The sequence below is a fragment of the Callithrix jacchus genome, chromosome 4, assembly GCF_049354715.1.
Source record: "Callithrix jacchus isolate 240 chromosome 4, calJac240_pri, whole genome shotgun sequence".
Lineage (NCBI taxonomy): Eukaryota > Metazoa > Chordata > Mammalia > Primates > Cebidae > Callithrix > Callithrix jacchus.
This window is the reverse complement of record NC_133505.1, coordinates 150,478,785-150,498,568: the sequence shown is the minus strand read 5'-3', so window position 1 is coordinate 150,498,568 and position 19,784 is coordinate 150,478,785. Positions and strand designations below refer to the sequence as shown.

General features: G+C 40.3%; 1 protein-coding gene across 19 annotated transcripts in view; it reads right to left on the bottom strand.

Moving 5' to 3' along the window:
- Positions 1 to 19,784, bottom strand: part of PHACTR2 (phosphatase and actin regulator 2) — a 287,718-nt gene that overhangs the window by 105,195 nt on the left and 162,739 nt on the right. For 17 of the 19 annotated variants that reach the window (XM_054254482.2, XM_054254484.2, XM_078370210.1 and 14 more), the window contains exon 2: positions 5,074 to 5,241. The exons of the other annotated variants lie outside the window; for them this stretch is intronic. In XM_054254482.2, the coding sequence (XP_054110457.1) occupies positions 5,074 to 5,241 (168 nt within the window). The remainder of the gene's footprint in view (positions 1 to 5,073; positions 5,242 to 19,784) is intronic. 19 annotated transcript variants of the gene reach the window in all.

Below are 19,784 nucleotides of genomic sequence, written 5' to 3'. Positions count from 1 at the left end.
CTGATGGTGGCATCCAAGATGATCTGGAGGGGTAAGAGGGGAAACCGGTGCTCTGCCCACCTGTGTCCCCAGATCCACCCATGTTGGGCCACTGCTGCCGACCAGAGCAAGCCTTCCTCTCCCTGCTCACCCAGCTCTTGGGCTATATCATTCTAGCAACAGTAGCTCCAGCGCCACAGGCTTAGGCTCTTAAAAGACTCCTCCTCCAAATCCATTCCCTGTGTTCCACTTTATGTAGCAAGTTTCTGTCCTGAGTCCTTTGGTAAGTTTCTGTCTCAGTTATCAGCTCTATTCCCTTGTTCTTTGAAAAAGGATAGAGCCATAGGCTGAGGCAGGCAGATTGCTTGAGCACAGGGGTTTGAGATCAGCCTGGGCAATATGGCGAAATACCATCTCTACTAAAAGTACAATACAAAAGTACAAAAATTAGCAGGGCATTGTGGCATGTGCCCGTGGTCCTAGCTGCTCAGGAGGTTGAGGTGGGAGGCTTGCTTGAAGCTGGGAGACTGAGGCTGCAGTGAGCTGTGATAGAACCACTGCACTCCAGCCTGTGTGACCGGGGCCCTGTTCAAGTCTTTCTGATTCCCATGCCAGATATCATCTGCCCCACCTAAATACTCCTACCTGAGAAAAGAACACCCTGGTTACTGAGGCTTTCCTGAATTTTCCAATATTGCTGACCTGGATGCTCTGAGACTCACCCTACCTGTTGGAACTTGTGCCATTTTGTGGTGAAGTATTCATTGCTCTATTTTCTTGGCTTGATTCTCGTAAAGTCATTACTGTGGTCACTCTGGGGTTCCTGACAGCCCGTGACATCCCAAACCTCCTCTGTCAGCCTCAGCAGCTGCCTCAGGTTCCCCTTGTAGGTAGGCTTGCTGCCTGAACCCTGACTCTCCCTGTCTTCTCTAGTGATCTACAGATTTCATAGGTAGCTACAAATAAGCATAGAAAAAGGCTACATTGCGCTAAGACATTAGGTGATAGGACTAGACAACAGGGACTGGCAAGATAGGCTGATGTTAAAGACTTCGGAATAAATCAAAAGTTTTAGGAGCTGATAGAAGGTAGCATATGGTAAGAGAAAGAAGAGGCAAAGAACTCCATGGTTCAAAGTCTGGATGCCAAAGGAAGCCATGTCTGCAGTAGCAAGGATAGCTGGGGTTGACAGGGGATCTGTTTTGCTGGAATGCATTCGTTCATAGTACTTTTCCACTCCCTCTTCCTTCACTCCCTGTGTCCATCACAGCATTTATTAGTACCTCACCTGTCTAGAATAAAAGCTCCATGAGGGCAGGAACCTTACTTGCTTATTGGCTGCAGAATACCAGGCTTCCAGAACAGTGCCTGGCAGCTAGGATGTTTTCCATGGAAATACATATAGACTGTATGAATGGATTTTGAGTTAACATGCTATCTTCAGAGAGTGCTACCCAACAGGTGCTTGAGCAGATGTGTGGGCATTGGCTGGAGCCTGGGCTAGTTTGAGGGATGTGGTATGGGAAAGAAGATCATATTCAAAGCAACAGAAGGACTAAGGTACATAGCAGCCTTCCCTCAGGAGGTTAGGGGTGATGAGACGAGGAAGAGAGAAGGCAAAAGAGAGAAAGAGAAGTCCAAGACAACCAAGACAATGGTAGCTTTTATAAATTAAAGAAGGGGTATTTTGGAAATTAAGGCAGGACTAACTATTCAGTAACAGCAAATGTTGCAGAGGTTGAAATGAATGAAAGTAATAGAAAAAAAAGTCATAAGAATGAAAATAAGAGAGGCTGGGTGCGGTGGCTCACGCCTATAATCCCAGCACTTTGGGAGGCCAAGGCAGGTAGATCACGAGGTCAAGAGATCGAGACCATCCTGGTCAACAAGGTGAAACCCGTCTCTACTAAGAATACAAAAATTAGCTGGGCATGGTGGTGCGCGCCTATAGTCCCAGCTACTCGGGAGGCTGAGGCAGGAGAATTGCTTGAACCCAGGAGGCGGAAGTTGTGGTGAGCCAAGATTGTGCCATTGCACTCCAGTCTGGGTAACAACAGTGAAACTCCGTCTCAAAAAACAAAAAAAGAAAAAACAAAGAATGAAAATAAGAGAATGTCACTAGTCTAGACACTATATTAGGAGGCTTGGAGTAACCTTAGTGAATACAGGACACAGAGATAGATTGGAATGGGAAAAAGAATGAGAATGTGGGAAGAAAGTGAGGCAGCAGAGATAGGTTAGATTTTCGGTAAGTTTGGTCTTGATGGTAAGACACTATGATTAGTTAGAGGAACAACTGTGTTTACTTAGAGAGGGCATTTTACTCTTAGCTTTGGGGTGACACAAGCATACATAAAAATCCAAAAGAAGTATGTTCATATCCTCACCTCCCACCAAATCAAATCAAACCAAAGCAAAATGGGGAAAAATGATCATGTAGGAAAAAAAGGTACAAATGCCATTGTGAGTTCTAAAGATAGGGAAGGGATAGAGGAACCTAGAGCTTAGGTGGGAACTCTCATGCAGGAGAAGAAAAGCAGTGAAGAGGGGTAGTTGCGGGAAGAGGATGGAAAAGAGGCCTATTCTCCCAACAGTCAGACACTGAACAGCCTAAATCAGAGCCGAAGATACTGGAAACTTTCTGCTTTAAAACAAAGCCAGAGATCAGGAAGCTGGGGCATAAGCCCGGCCTGCCTTATGGGGCAAGATGTGCTTTGGATGTAGAAGGAACATTCCAAAATACAACTGACTCAAGGACCACCAAAACAAGCCACGAATGGGACCCTCCTTACCTCCCACCCCAATAGTAAACATATTATTACAATGCATTAATAAAACAGTGTTACATTCTGTCTACTACCAATTAAGAATTCCTACAACAGAAACCCATACTAGGAAAAGTTTATCACTGTGCGGCAGAACACAAAAAGATTCATATCCATGTGAATAACAACGTAGAAGAGTTACTTTTCTTGGAAGAAATTAACTTTCTTTTATCCCTCAAGATATTGTGGGTCTTGCCTAAGGTGAACTTCATTGACTGCCAGACAGCAGACAGCCCTTACATTCTAACAGCTCCATTTCCCTGCTTGAGATAATTTTTTAAAGAAGAAAATAACTCTCTTGGTTATATCCAAATATTAGGTTGGTGCAAACGTAATTGTGGTTTTTTGCCACTAAAAGTGATGGCAAAAGTCACAATCACTTTCGCATCAACTGAATAAATCAGCCTTCCTCTAGATATGACATCTTTCTCCAATGTGGAAAAAACTAACATATGATACGCCATTCTGTACCTTAGGTTTTTGACCCTTCCATCTGGAGCCCTGCTCCCACCTTGGGAAGTGCTGGTAACATGAAGAGCCAGATTCTCCCAATGCTTAAGCAAATGTGAGAGGGAGGCACTTGAAGAAGGCCAGTGAGGTTCCATCCACAACCAAGAAACACAGGAGAGCAAGACGCCCAGCCAGGGACTGGAAGGAGTCAAGGGCATCCCTGAGGACCAACAACAGAATCTGGAACTAAGGCACCTTCAAGTTCAGTACATTCAACTCCCCAATTTTGTAGGCGAGAAACCTGAAGCTGATCTGACTTGTTCAAGGTCACACAGCCAGGTGTCCTCACGCAGCACAGCACTCTGTGCCTCACCTCTCACTGCCTCCTAACCCGGGTCGCCACTTAGGTACTGAAGAGGACCCAATAACCAAACTAGCATTATTTTCCCCTAAGCCAAGTCTCTCTTCTTTCTCTATCTTTTTATTACAGAAAATTTCCAATGTCTATAAGTAGAGAAATAAGAGTAATAACCATGATGGACCCATTGCCCAGCTTAAACAACCTAATTGTCAGTCTTCCTTCATCTATAATCTTACCAACCTCAACCTCCTCTAGGATTATTTTGAAATAAATTCCAGGTAGCCTTTCATTATTTCTTGTTAAATATGAAATGCTCAAATAAACTATATAGCTGCAAATGCATCTGAGACAATTTTCTTTGGGGAGATTTGATGCCCTTCTTCCATATCCTTGCATTGTGTGTAGTATTTTCAATTTCATTTCACAGCTCTGGAAAAAAAGCCTAGCTCTTATCTTAGTACAGACCAATAAGATATGCTCTGTCACCCCGTACCTCTACTAACAATATTAGACTGTCGTACATTTGAGGGATTCTGATAAAGGGATTGCTTTGAACAGTAAGCATGGGGAATGTTGAACCTAATAAACACTTTTTTATCTTAGACAAAATACACCGACACTGGCACTTGTTTCAGTTGGGCTGAGTTTTGGCCTGAGATTTAAAGCCAGCTTCCTCCATGAATCCATATGAAAGGCACTAAGCAATATAACTCTTAAGGTTTAACACATCCACAGACTAGATTAACAAGCAAACATTTTCACATCAACAGGGTTACGCCTCTACTCTTTTAAGACAGAGACCATTTATGTGTCCTAAGGATATGATGGAAATTTAAAAAATATAACAAAACTTTTCTTTCATACAGCCATTTAAATCTTTCCTAAAGAATAAATACATCAAAAAAGACAGTTTTAAAAAGTCTTAATTAACAAATAAGACCATACTACTCTATACGCAACATAATGTTAACATATATAGTAGTATAGTCTACTAAAGTTAGTTATATATAAATATAAAACATAATATGACATATATAGTAGTATAAACTAGTTAAATAGTTAAATATTTATATATTAGTAAAAATAGTATAGTCTAACTAGTTAAATATACATTTAACATTATGTGTATATAAAAATGAATACTTGCAACCACAATGTTGATGAATAGCATTTCCACTGACCATTTTCTACCATTTTACTCTGTTGCCTCACCCATCCATTTTTGATATAAATTTACAAATATGTATTTTTAAATAAGAATATATTAGAAAGTCAAGGTCAGTATAAAAAGAAGGCAAATCAAAACTCTAAAGTTGTTTCATCCATAAAACAAATAATTTCATTTCAAATATGGGTTAATTTTTTCTGGGAAAAAAAATACTCTGTAAAATATAATTTTCTACCTTTTAAAACATTTTACAATTTATCCTGTCTTCTAACAAGTCATGATACTCATACCTGCTGAGGTTTCTCTAAATTTGTCGCTGGTCTTCTTTTTCCTCCATTTCCAAGGCTTAAAGATTTTACCAATGGTGGATAGTTTCCCCTTCCTCTTGAAGGGAGGTGTTTGGGAACCTGTTGTGGGGCCATCTGAGTTTGCTATAGAAGCTTTGTCCAGTCCATCAACTGTATAAAAAAATATATAGATAGAGAAAGGTTGTAAAAAAAAAAAAGGTTGTAATAAAATAACATCATTGATTGCTTCCTGGGCTGTTAAAGGTAAGCACGCTCACTCTAATTGGAATCTCACATAACGTTTACTTGTCCCATTTCACAGCTGGTAGGACTCCCCTCATAGCAATCAGTAAAACAGTCAATCAGAAATTACAATCCACTTAGAATATCATTTTGGGGAAACAGCCTGGAAGCAAGAGACTTATATTACAGATGGGGCCAGACAAATACGTGCCTGTATGACACAGCTGTATCCATCTCCAACAACCACATCAATATTTTCTAAGGGAATAGAGTATTCTAAGTATTTCTGAAATAGGATGTTCCTCCAGAGACTAGTCTGACATTCTCCATAATGAATATTACAGTGATGGTGTAGTTTAAATCATGGTTTCTCTTTCACAAAATAAAATTTGGTGCCAGGAAGCTAGATTCTATTTTTACAATGCTAAAACTATATTTTGCTTCTGTTACAAAAAAGGTTTTGAGTTTCACAGAAACTGGTAACTACACTAACAACAAGAAATATGTGGAAAATTTGGGTACTGTTTGTGATAAAAACATGTCTTTGTATGCCTTTACTATTTTATTAACGAGAAGACACACACAAAATCTTAAGTTGCCTTGCTTGCACTGTGTCCTAGGCTGATGGAAGAGAGCAGTGACTTACATTACACCAACTATCAAATTTTAATGGCAAAGAACTGGAAGCAGACCAGAATGGATAAACTATAATATTATGCCATCAATAAAATAGCACTTGAAATTATGGCCAAAAAAGAAAAAAGAAAAATCAAAACAGTAGTTTCTTCTTGGGGTGAGGAGGTAGAAATTACCTGAGAAGGAACTTGAGGGAACTTACGGGAGTGATGGAAATTATCTCAGTAATGGTTGGATTACCCAAAACTCATCAAATGGTGTTTATAATTTTTTGTATTTCACTTTATGTAAAATCTACCTTAAAAAACATAAACAGATAGTGAAGCCTCATTAATAATATGTATGCTGAGGTGTTTAGAGGTGAAGTGTGCTGATGTCCATCAAAACAAAAAATTAGCTGGGCACGGTGGCGCGTGCCTGTAATCCCAGCTACTCACGAGGCTGAGGCAGGAGAATTGCCTGAACCCAGGAGGCGGAGGTTGCCGTGAGCCGAGATTGTGCCATTGCACTCCAGCCTGGGTAACAAGAGCGAAACTCCATCTCAGAAAATAAAAAATAAAATAAAATAATAATAATAAATGGATAGGTAGATGGAATAGGCAGATGGATAAAGGTGCAATAAAGTAAAATATAGCAAAATGTTACATGTTAAATCCATGTGGTAGATATGTACATGGGGGGTAATAGCATTTTTTATACTCTTTGCATTTTTTAAGGCTTAATATAATATTGGTAATAATAAAACAAATAAAAATGAAAATTGAATAGCAAGGACTTCTGCTTCCAAGAAGATATAACAGACTTACTTTTTCTTTTAGAGATGGAGTCTCACTCTGTCGCCCAGGCTGGAGTGCAGTGGTGTGATCGCAGCTCACTGCAACCACTGCCTCCTGGGTTCAAGCAATTCTTCTGCCTCAGCCTCCCTTGTCGCTGGGACTGACTACAGGCGCATGCCACCATGTCTGATTAATTTTTGTATTTTTACTAGAGGTGGGGTTTCACCATATTGGTCAGGCTGGTCTCCAACTCCTGACCTCAAGTGATCCACCTGCCTCAGCCTCCTGAAGTGCTGAGATGACAGGTGTGAGCCACCACTCCCAGCCCAGACTTACTTTTTCTTATTCCTCTGGCTAAATACAACTTAAAAAAAAACATGGATATTACATATAAATGTAAGAAAGTTCTGTAAGGTGAAGAGAAGGTAGACCAGCCTGGGACCTTAGAACCCAAGAAACAACATGGTGGTGAGATTTCTGGGTTTTCTTTTTGCCTCAAATATCCCAGATTTGTAGCTAAAGAAGTCAGAAACCTGGAAAGTCCAACAAGCATGGAAACCAGCAACCCAGAAACACTGATGGGCAGAGACCACAAACTTCTGCTCTCCCTAGCTGCAGAACCAGGAAAGGGCCCTAGTAGCAACGTAAGAAACTTTTAGACAATAACTGCTCTACTCCAGCCAGACTCCATAGATGAACCTGTGACCATTCATGCCACCAAAGGCTGAATGGAGTTACTAGATCTCCACCCTCATGAGGCTCTGAAAAGGAGCCCTAATACCCCCACTAGAGTGGTGTCAGGGAAGACCAAGTAGGAAACGAGCACCTTTATGCCTGGCAGCTGAATAATGAAGCATCTTCTACAGTGTCAGTGGAGACCATGGTAGGAAGCCCTGACATCCATCTGTACCCAGCAACAACTGGATATTTCTCCCCTTCCCCTCAATAAAGAGGTGGCACAATCATTGCACACTGGGAACAAGACCACCCCAACTGTGGTATCAAGAGAGACCACATGGGGATCTGGAAATTTTACCTGTGCCCAACAGTAACAAGGACACCCCACACACATACACAGCATGTCAACAGGGGACAAGTGGAGAACTGGGATTTTCACCTCCATGTAGGGATGATGAGGTGGCACCCACTGCTTCTTCAGCTGGAGAGGTGTCAGACAGAGCCAATTAAAACAGAATGTTTCAAATAAGATCTAGAGTCACATAACATAATACAAAAATGTCCAAGTTTCCATCGAAAATCACTTGACACACTAAGAACCAGGAAAATCTCAAACTGAATGAAAAAAGACAATCCATAGATGCCAATTCCTAAACCATTATGAATTCTCCTTCCAAACAAATATGAATAAATCCTATTCCTCCCACTAGTGAAGTCTACTCTAATTTCAGGTCCTATCTGGGCAGAGATAGGCAGGCACTGTGCATTACCAGGGAAAATTAGAGATTCAAGTCCGACGCGGATTCTTCTGAAAGTGGTTCCTAACCCTACTTTCAGCGATAGCACAACAGATAGAAATACAAGGGACAGACTGATTTTGAAGCTAACTCAGAGTAAAAGCGTAAAATACTTATTACTTCAATTCTACTCCTGTCCAACTTCCCTCCTTGAACCAGAGGGCAAACCCAGGGGGAACTGAGAGTACGGTTTTACTTCTTCATGAAGACTTTGTGCTGAACTCTTATGAAAGTGATTGATTTTGTACAACTTAAATGTTGTAAAATATAAAAGCGCTGATTATTATGAACACAGAAACAAAAGTTTCCATCTCAAATTCATCTCTGTGGCTACGTGCCTAGTTTTCACTTTCTTACAATATAGTGGGATCTTTCTCTCCCAACCCATGTATCCAGTTCCCTGATGCTCCATAAGAATTCTATTTTCCCTCTGAAGCAATAAAGAACAGCCTATTTTTCTCCTATCATAAACCACACCTGCAATTAGAAATCATATGTTGGCACAGTTGGCTGGTGTGCCATTGTACTTCTCTTAAATCATGAATGTGAAGACAACTCTCACCTGCATTTGAGTAGTATAGACAGAATATTAACCCTTTCCTTTTCTTTAGATACCCAGGACGCTGGTGTTGATATTTCTATAATTTTTCTTGTGGATCGGTTTTTCATTAAAATCCATTTGAAACTTTCCATAAATTCTTTCACAGTAGGTCTGGTGAATTTTGCATTTACATGTAGATAAGAACAAAGTGCCAGGTAAATCCCAGATGAAAGGTAAAATTTCCTGATTGTTTTCAATGTTAATTTTGATCCATTTTATGTTACTAAGAGTAATCTGTCATTCATCAGAACTTAACCTTTTTCACACTTGAGTTCTACATTTTAAAATGTGGCATATTTTGAAATACAGTCATTAGCTAATCAAATGTAGTTACCTAAAATGACACAGCTCAGTCTATCTTCCCACTGAAACAAGCCCACACTTAACAGGATTTCCCCACACCCACCAATTGCTAAGAAATCAGAAAATACATGCAGATTTTATTTTTTATTTAAACAGAGATGTATCAATCAGGTAGTCCCAGTGCAAATGTGACCATATAAGCCAAAAATGAGTGAGGCTAGTAATGACCATATTGATAGGGTTTAGATATGTATCCCCACCCAAATCCCATGTCAAATTGTATTTTTTTTTTTTGAGATGGAGTTTCGCTCTTGTTACCCAGGCTGGAGTGCAATGGCATGATCTCGGCTCACTGCAACCTCTGCCTCCTGGGTTCAGGCAATTCTCCTGCCTAAGCCTCCTGAGTAGCTGGGATTACAGGCACATGCCCCCATGCCCAGCTATACCATGACAAATTGTAATCCTCAGTGTTGAAGGTGGGGCCTGGTGGGAGGTGATTGGATCATGGTGGCGGAGTTCTCATCAATTGTTTAGCACCATCCCCTCTTGATACTGTATAGTGAATGAGATCACACAAATTCCAGTTGTCTAAAAGTGTGTAGCACCTCCCCTTCTCTCTTCCTCCTGCTGCAGCCATGTAAGACATGCCTGCTTCCCCTTCACCTCGAGCCATGATTGTAAGTTTCCTGAGACCCTCCCAGAAGCTAAGCAGAAGTTTGCCTTCAGAACTATGAGCCAATTAAACCTCTTTTCTACATAAATTACCCAGTCTCTGGTATTCCTTTATAGCAGTGCAAGAACAGACTAATACACATATGAAATAAGCTGTAGGTTTGAACAGTCTTCCCTTTGAGATTTGAGAAATGAATGATAGGGATTCTTAGAAAAATCAAATCAACTTAATAGAGTTTGTTGTATTTTTATACTATTTAATAGTTACAATATTTTGGATATCAATTTTTCACCACACACAATTATTTCAGGCACTGAGAAACTGAGACAAATGTGGCATAGTATTCCAACTCACAAATGTAACTGAAAGACCATTTAGAAAAGAATCTCCATAAAAGAACTCCTGGTACTAATTTCGTACAAACTGAGAGCCACTCTGTGATAAAAAGTAGGTGGCAAAAAAGCGTGTTCTCAACTTTTTCCCAAATATCCTTAAATATCTGAAGGTCAATGAGAATGCATTTTTGAAGCCCAATCATAGCAAAAATAACTAGGAGAAATCATGTGTGGTAAATAATGCTTTGATAACACTCTGCTGTGTATGCTTTAAGAAAGTTAAAAAAAACCATGCATATCAAACTTTATTTCCTTAAAATATTGTTTCTGGGCTTTGTTTTTTTTTGTGTGCTTTGTTATGTGTTTGTGTGTGTTATGCTCACACAATATTAAGATTATCTTTGCATATTTTTATTTCTATTATAGTTTTTATATTTCTATTATAATTCTGTCACTTTCCCCTTTAAAAGCCACAGAACATATGGCAAAGAAAAATCAGAAGAGTGCTTAGGGAAGATTTAACTTTATTTCCTACATTTACATGAGGTCTCTTTCTCTCTCTCAACTGAAACAATAACTTAGGATATGTGCTATCATTACACAAGGGTGTATGTACAATATCTGGGAATAGAAGCACCCACTTCTGTTAGGGTGACGTGATGGTATAAACCAGTGATGAGGTCAGGGTAAACTGATGGTATAAGCCATCACAGGGGAGCTTGGATCATGGTTTCTAAGACAGACAAGTGGCTAGCCTGCCTTCCCTTTGTTGTCTAAAGGAGTTCCTTACTCTCTTGCTAATCAGAGTTTACAGCAGATTGGGTCAAATCTCTTCCTTTTAAAGGTAAGATAATTGGCAAGTGGAGAGGAAGAGAAAATGAACAGAAGAATAAAAATCTGTGGCATTACATGAGATGCAGGTTAAAAATTCTGAAACTGCTGAACATGTATATTGGGATCAAACAAGGAAGTGCATGAATGGCAGATGATGGAAGCCAGATTTTTGACTACTGGAGAGAGAGGATACAGATAAGCAATAGAGTAAAGCTAGAATGATCTGTGCAGCCCTGATTAGAGTTGGAGATATCTGTATGAACCTATGTTTGGCCAGGTAGACAGACAGATAAGTAGATGAATTATAGCCATGCATGGATTTGTTTACACATGTGTATTTGCTGGCTCTGTCCTCTCAGAAGGCCTAGAAGCAATAACACCCCAGGAGCAATGAGCACCCCCAGCACTCAGATCTTGGTTTCTAATAGCATTCTCCAATAGACAAACCCCACTTCCTTACAGAAAAGGCTGCTTTTAGAACTGGGGCATGGAAGAGACTAGATGAGCTCTGCGACATCTTGTAGTGCCAGAAAGTGCTCAAAAAGCAAACCGATGGGAGGGGGTAGGTTAAAGGAACACAGGAGCCCACTCAAGAGTTTCTAAAGGCCAAAGCTGGAATAATCTCAGCAACAAAGTAAAAATATAGTATTAAATTATAACCCAAAGTATAAAATAAACATCCACAAATCCATATTCATATAGATAAATATTGAATGAATAAATGAACGTGGGAGTAGAGATAAATCCTTATGGAATTTCAAATAATTTATATACATACCCTCCTCTCCAGAAAGTGGAGCTTAACTCCTGACTGCTTAAATGGGCTATCCATAGTGACTTTTTTCCAAAGAGTGCAATATTGGAAGAGGGGAGAAAGGAGTGGCTTTATGGCGAAGATGCTGACAAACATGACCTTAGCCAGGTGGTTGTTAACATCGTCAGTGGTAAGCTGTGCTGACAGTATGTATTCTTGTTATGATATAAGGAGAATGGTACTTCAGAATCCACAATGCTATGGTAACCACAAGGAAAACATCAGGCAAAACTAAATTGAGAAACATTTCCAAAGTACCAGGTATCTCAAAACTGTCAAGGTCTGGCTGGGTACAGTGGACCACATCTGTAATCCCAGCACTTCAGGCTGAGGCAGGCAAAGCACACGAGGTCAGGAGTTCAAGACCAGCCTTGCCAACATGGTGAAACCCTGCTTCTACTAAAAATACAAAAATTAGCCAGGCTTGGTGGCAGGTGCCTATAATCCCAGCTACTTGGGAGGCTGAGGCAGGAGAATCGCTTGAACCCAGCAGGTGGAGGCTGCAGTGAGCCAAGATTGTGCCACTGCCCTCCAGCCTGGGCTACAGAGTGAGGCTCATCTCAAAAACAAAACAAAACAAAACCTGTCAGGGAGGGTCATTAAAAACAAGGAAGGTCTGAGAAACCATCCGACCAGAGGAGCCTAAGGAGACACTACTGCTACATGTAACATGGCATCCTGAATGAACCCGGGAACAGAAAAAGAGGACATCAGGGAAAAACTACTGAAATCCAAATGAACCGTGGAGTTTAGTTAACAGGAATAATACCAGTGTTTGTTCCTTGGTTGTAACAAATGCATTATGCTGATATAAGATCTCTCTGTACCATTTTTTCAACGTTTCTGCAAATCTAAAACTATTCTAAAATCAAGTTTATATTTTAAAATGTGGCATTAGCAATCATGGAGGTAAAAGACGATAAAGATTTAGGAGATTTTTAGGAGTGAGGAAATCAGCTTGAAGAGGCCTCGGGACCTACAGTAGAGATTTCAGCTCGAAGGAGTTTTGGAAAGAAATATGCTTCAGACTTGACCACCTTTCTCTCCAAAAATCTCCCTTTATTCATAGTTTCCATTCCCAGTATTCTATAAGAGAAGTTTTAAATTGCTGTTTCAACACTTCTTAGCATGTGATGGATCCAGATAAGGTAAGTAGTATTCAGTATCTTGCAAAATGGTAGACACTGGGCCCAGCACACATGAGGAAGTATTCATCCACAGTTACTGTGCAACCTTACGGAGAGAAGAGATTCCAAACATCCCTCCACCAACACACACACACACACACACACACACACACACACACACACACGATGGACTTAGGAAGTCAGCAAATCAGGCTAGCTGATCTTTTACAGTAATGCCAAGAAAAATTTTCTCATTATCAGTGCTGTGTTCATCATAGACACGTGATACATACACATGGGAAAAAATAAAAACCGATTTATAGTCATGGCCTTGAACATGTGAAATGGTTAAATGTAAAAATGTTTAAAGGAACTAGATTACTTTTGAACTTTCTATATATAAATGTATTCCCTCACTTAAAAATATGAAAATAACAGAATTTTAGAGTTAGAAAAGATCTTATCTCAGAAGAAAATTGCTTTTCATCAGCTGATGGTTCCTTTAAAAATAATCAGCATTAAGGTAATAATCATGGCTAAAATACTTTAAAAATTATTTAGCCATCATCTTTTTAAATCCCCAAGAGTAAAAGAACAGAATGTAAGAAAGAAATACATTTAAAGAAAAAGAATAGAATGTGAAAATGTTACCATAATAGAGTATAATGGAAGCATTTTAGTCCCGCGGAGGAAGATTGCTCATAACCCTGCTATTCATATTTGCCTCCCAATTTGCCAATTTCCATTTCCCCATCACTTGAAAAAAGGTACAAAGTTATCTAAAGCGAGTTGGGATAAAATCAGTAGTTCCCACTGTCATTAAAATTAATACTCTGTAGATTTTCCAAAAAGATTTTTGAGGTATACAGACAGAACATAAATGATATTGCACTTACAATCACAATTCAGACCAAAGTATCAATCATTTATGCTTCTTCCAAATCAATAGCCATCCTCTAAGCTCTATTCTCCCAGATAATCACTATTTTGACTTCTAGCAGCACTGATTTGTTTTACCTGTTCTTTTTTTTTAAGTAATTTTTTTTGTTATTTTTTATAGAGACAGGGTTTAGCCATGTTGTCCAGGCTGGTCTCAAACTCCTGGACTCAGTGATCTACCTGCCTCGGCCTCCCAAAGTGCTGGCATTACAGGTGTGAGCCACAGTGCCTGGCCTGTTTTACATGTTCTTGAGCTTTAACTTAGCGGAATCACATAATCTAATTTTTTTTATTTCTTTCACTGAATGTCTGTGAGATTCATTTATGGAACTTAATTTTAGTACATGAGCATTTCAGAACAAAGCTACCTAGTTACAAAATCAAAACATGATCGCTTAGCAAGACCATAGATGATAGAGTACTTGACAATGATGAGTTTTATGAACATTTCCTTTTTTGAGAAAAGCTATCATTACATCTATCTGGAAAACGTAAATAATATCCTTCTCCCTTACTTGGTTTCTGGGAAAGCTAATCTACCTCTCTACCATCTTTTGAGGTTGCCCAGAAGCCACGATAAATTAGAATTTCACCAAAGCAAGATTAAAGGTAGAGAAGTAGTTTATTTTCTGTAAAAAAAAAAATGACAGTTGTATATATATTCTTACAATGCATAGTAAAGAACTCAGCAGTTCTGAGCAATGTAATTTATAAAAGCACTGGGTTACACAGCGTTATCCACCATGGGACAAACTTATGTTTAGTGCTTTCACACTACAGTGTGAAAATCTAGTACTGTTTACTACTAGATAGTAAAGCCCTATATATAAGGAAACTGGGAGCCAGGAAGGCTGTCTGGCTTCCCAAATTGTTAACTAGTGACAGAGACAAGAGTTTAGGTCACCTGATTGCTGATCCAGGCTTATTTCCCACTATACCAGGCTGTCTCCATTGGCATATGAATGAACCATAGTTCATTGGTGAACTAGCCATGAGGGTAGCTATCATACTAGTTTAGCTCCTAGTAGCTCTAAAATAGCAGTAAGACTATCTGTAAAAAAAAAAAAAGCAAAGAAGACATTTCACAATCAGGACAAGCAATAAATCTATGTTATCGTTCTGGGTTTTGACCACCCAACTGGGATGGTGAACTGTAAGCCAAGAAGAGAGTTGGATTCTTGTTCCAACTCTGCTACTCAATCAGCCCTGTGACCTTGAGCAAGGACCCCAATTTCTCATGGCTGAAATTAGGAGACTAGGTTAAATGATCTCTGGGCTCCTTTCCAACTTTAAAAATTCTATGACTTCATATTGCTTTGTGCTGAGTTTATCAGTCTTGTAGGTAAGAACTATTCTATTACTTGATATTTTATTAAGCTAAAAAAAAATAGACCTGTTCGAAGTGCTTTATAAACACTGCCTCTTTCATCATCACCACAATCCTGAGAAGTAGTTGCTATTAGTATTCCCATTTTATAGATGAGGAAGCTGAGGCTGAGAGAGACCAAACAACTAGCAAGATCACACAGCTGGTAAGCAGGATTTAAACTCAGAAAGTTTACCTCCCAAGTATTCCCTGTACAAAAATGGGGAGGAGGGTGGTGGGTGGGAGTGGATCTCTATTTTAAGAGAAGTCAAGAGACAAACCCTAATGAGTAATAATTCAGTTCTACCCCCAACCATGTATTGGGCTATTCCAAGGAGTTAGGGCAGGTGTTGTTTTGCTGTCTAAAACAATGCCCAGTGTCATCACAGTTAATTTCACGTAGGCTGCAGGCAGAGTGAACTCTTCCCTTTGTACTGACTCTAGTAATTTGATTGTACAGAATCCTTATTTATCATAATATTAATTTTAGAAGTTTGATAAAATCAATTTTTAAACTTGTTTTTTTAACAGAGGCAGACATTATTTTTAAACTCCCAGAGAGAAAAGCTGCTAAAGACTTCCATCTGCCTGCAAGCACTGACAGAGAATTCCAGAGTTGAGACTTGTGGCCAGAGGCCTGCAGAAGCAGTATGTTTGTGCAGCTGCACGACATCCTGATTCACGGACACGAACAACATCCCCTCGACTTGCTACAGGATATTTAACAGATGAAATAAAGTCGCTCTTATTTGGGGTTTACAGAAATTCAGATTGAGTAGGCAAAGGGCCACTTTGTCCATGGAAAATTCATTTTAATGTAAAAAAAAAGCATTTTCCATTTTGAATGCCACTGTTATCATTATAAAGGAAGGGTTGTCTCTATGAGCAGATGCAATGACTGCTCGGAATAGCAAGATGTTTGCTACAGAGAGGAAAAAACAGGACAGGAATCAACCAACAACCTGTCTTCCTCCCTGTAGATGTTAGTCATCTACAATAAATCCCAGAGTCTGCACTGGAGCAGGTCGTGGTGTGTAGACTATGTGCTGTGTTTGTGAAAAGGAAGAAAACACTGATATATCCCCAATGGACAATCTGTCCAGCGAGAGAATTTGACCTCATTCATGTTAAGATAACGATCACCCTGTTCATGCTGGGAATGTGTGTGGGGACAGAACTTTAGGGGAGAAGCTGGTAGACCATATATATAATTTGTAAAATAAAATCTGCTGAAATATCACAGTTCTCCTCTAATCCCCCATGTCGCCCCCCACCCCATTGCTCCCAACCCCCAGTGGAGTCTTGTTCTATCACCCAGGCTGAAGTTCAGTGGCGAGATCTCAGCTCACTGCAACCTATGCCTCCTGGTTCAAGTGATTCTCCTGCCCCAGCCTCCCAAGTAGCTGGGATTACAGGTGCATGCCACCATGCCAGGCTCATTTTTATTTTTGTATTTTTAGTTTAGATGAGGTTTCACCATGTTGGCCAGGCTGGTCTCAAACTCTTAACCTCAGGGGATTTGTCCGCCTTAGCCTCTCAGAGTGTCTGGATTATAGGCGTGAGCCACCGTACCTGGCTGCAATAACACAGCTTTTAAGTAAGGGGCTAAATTTTGCTTCAGACAAAATTATGAAAAAATTTCCCATAAAGGATGAATGTAATAAAATATTATTAAAATAACACATTAAATCTAGACCAATATCTTTAAGTCAAAAGGCTGATGGATAAATAAGAGCCCTGAGAATCCATATATATATATATATATAATGTGACTAATGCTGTGTCTATGTCCAAGAGCCTCCCAGTAGTCCTACAGAATCCCCAAGGCTGGGATCTGTGGAGAGACCGTGGCCACATAGAGCATCCTGGACAATCTCGCCAAGGCAGATGTATACTATGGAAAACAGAATACTGGGAGATAGAGCCCATGGAAAAGAATTATGTCAATTAGTCATATGGAGTCCCCAAGGCTTCCAGATTTATGTTCTTATAGCTCAGTTAAGAGATGACTGCAGCAGCCCAGGCATCTGAACTTGGAGAGAATGGGTGAAAAGGGACTGGAAATGATGGATTATCCAAGGGCCATTGCGGAGAAAGAAGAGTCGAAGGAATTGCCTGGAGAAGTCAGAGAACTCCATGGCCTGAACCTCTAAAGGGCGTGGCAGGATGTCAAGAAGAGAGAAGATTTGGAGGAGAGACCTTTAGCTTGTGTTCAGAGACCACAAACTTCAGGGGCTGGCAGAACATTCAAGGGAAGATGTCCAACAGACAGTCAGAAACGCATTACTGGCACTCTAGCAAGAAGCTGGAGTTGAAGTTATTTGGTGGAGTCTTCCAAACAAAAGCAGCTGTTGAGGACCAGGGGTAAACTCCTAGGGGATAATTACATCTAGGAGCAAGTGGGCTTTGCACAATAAAGAACTTTGAACTTCTGTGGCACTGAGAATGAACAAAGAAAGAAAAAGGTTTTGTTTGCTGTTTGTTTTAAATTCATAAACTGTGAAGGACACTCAAGCAGGCATATGGGCTGAGGAGAAGGAGTCCTGGGTGATGAGGTGTTGAAGATGCAAGAGAGAAGGGCTGCAGAGTTGCACCAGCCAGGATGTCAGACCAGCTACACAGGGACTGCATGGGGACTGAATTACTTCAGGTCATAGCAAGATATGGGGTGGAGGGGGCGAGTCTGAACTTCATCCAGTGAATAGGAGGAAATGACCAGGAAGTCAGGAGATGACAGCACCGAAGACATGTGAAGGGAAACTCAGCAGATGGCATGTACCTCAAATGAAGGCAAGCACAAGACCGGAAGCAAAACGAGCAGGCAACAGCACTGGGGAGTTGATGCCATGTCAACGTCACCTGTGATAATGAGAGGTAAAGGACCGCAGAGCCTCTGTTAAAGAGAATTACCAGGGCAGTGGTGTTGTCAAGGAGACCCAGGGTTCGGACAATCCAAGGGAGTGGAGGAAGGAGATATCTGCAAAAATAATGAGGCCATAGAAAAGTGTGCTAATGGTCAGGTGCGGGGATCACACCTGTAATCCCAGCACTTTTGGAGGCCGAGGTGGGCGAATCACGAGGCTGGGAGTTCAAGACCAGCCTGACCAACATGGAGAAACATTGCCTCTACTATAAAAAAAAAAAAATACAAAAGAATTAGCCAGGCATGGTGGCATATGACTGTAATCCCCACTATTCAGGAGGCTGAGGCAGGAGAATTGCTTGAACCCGGGAAGCAGAGGTTGCGGTGAGCCAAGATCACGCCACTGCACTCCAGCCTGGGCAACAAGAGCAAAACTTCATCTCAAAAAAAAAAAAAAAAAAAAAAGAAAAGAAAAGAAAAGAAAAAGAAAATGTGCTCACTGTGGAATGGAGGCATTCATTCATAATTTACTGAGCTGCTATGCTAGAGGAAGGGCAACAATGATAAGCAAAAAAGATCAGATCTCTGCCCTTAGGAGGCTTGCAGGCTGTGAGAGAGGCTGACATTAGTCAAACAACCATCTCTCCAAATGTAGACCTGCAGTGTGCAGTGAGTAGGAAATGTGAGGACCACAGGGGCTCACACTGTGGCACTGTAGCATTAGTTCCTGTGACAGACATAGCACAAAATGGCCTCCAAATTATGAGTTGAAATACAGGGTAAAATTGTTTGAAGGCTACAGAGGTTTAGTCTAGTCTCATAGCATCGGCCTAAAAGGTAGAAATATCCTATTCAAATTAAACAGGAAACCATTTAAAAAACCACTGAAAAATAAAGGATTAACATTCCTTGGTTTGTACACCTCATTCTCTTGAGAGAGAGAAACAATTCCACTAGTTGCTTTTTAAAAAAATAATGATGCCTTTAGTGTTGGTTTTATATATTTTCTAACATAGTTATTGAGGATGCCCCACTTGCAGGAGGTTCTATTTTGGTTTCTTTAAAATGACAGGTATGTTAAGCAAGCATTCCAGCACCTGCAGGGCTTGGATAAAACACATACAGAAAGCCTCTGAATCCGATTATCATCAAACCAACCAGCTTATTCCAAAATCCTTTTTTTTTTTTCTTTTTGAGATGGAGTCTTGCTCTGTCACCAGGCTGGAGTGCAGTGGCACAATCTTGGCTCATTGCAATCTCCACTTTCCCAGTGGGGAAGCAGTTCCCCTTCCTCAGCCTCCCGAGTAGCTGGAACTACAGGTGTGCACCACCACGCTCAGCTAATTTTTTGTATTTTAGTAGAGACAGGGTTTCACTATGTCGGCTAAGATGGTCTTGATCTCCTGACCTCATGATCTTCCCACCTCGGCCTCCCAAAGTGCTGGGATTACAGGCATGAGGCACCATGCCTGGCCTCCAAAATGCTTTTCTAATATAATTTTTATTTAGATTTCCAATACTGGTCTGAAGAAATGCTGAACACGTTCTAGAAGGATGGAGGAAAGCCCATAACTGAACTTCAGATATAGCCAGTTGCAATTCACCAATATTTTCGGAAGCCCTAAAAATGATTTTTAATTGTTGTTGTTATTAAGTGAGCAGGTTAAATAAAAGACTACCTCTCTGAGAAGCAAGAAAAAATAATCATCCTCACCACTAGATTAGTAGT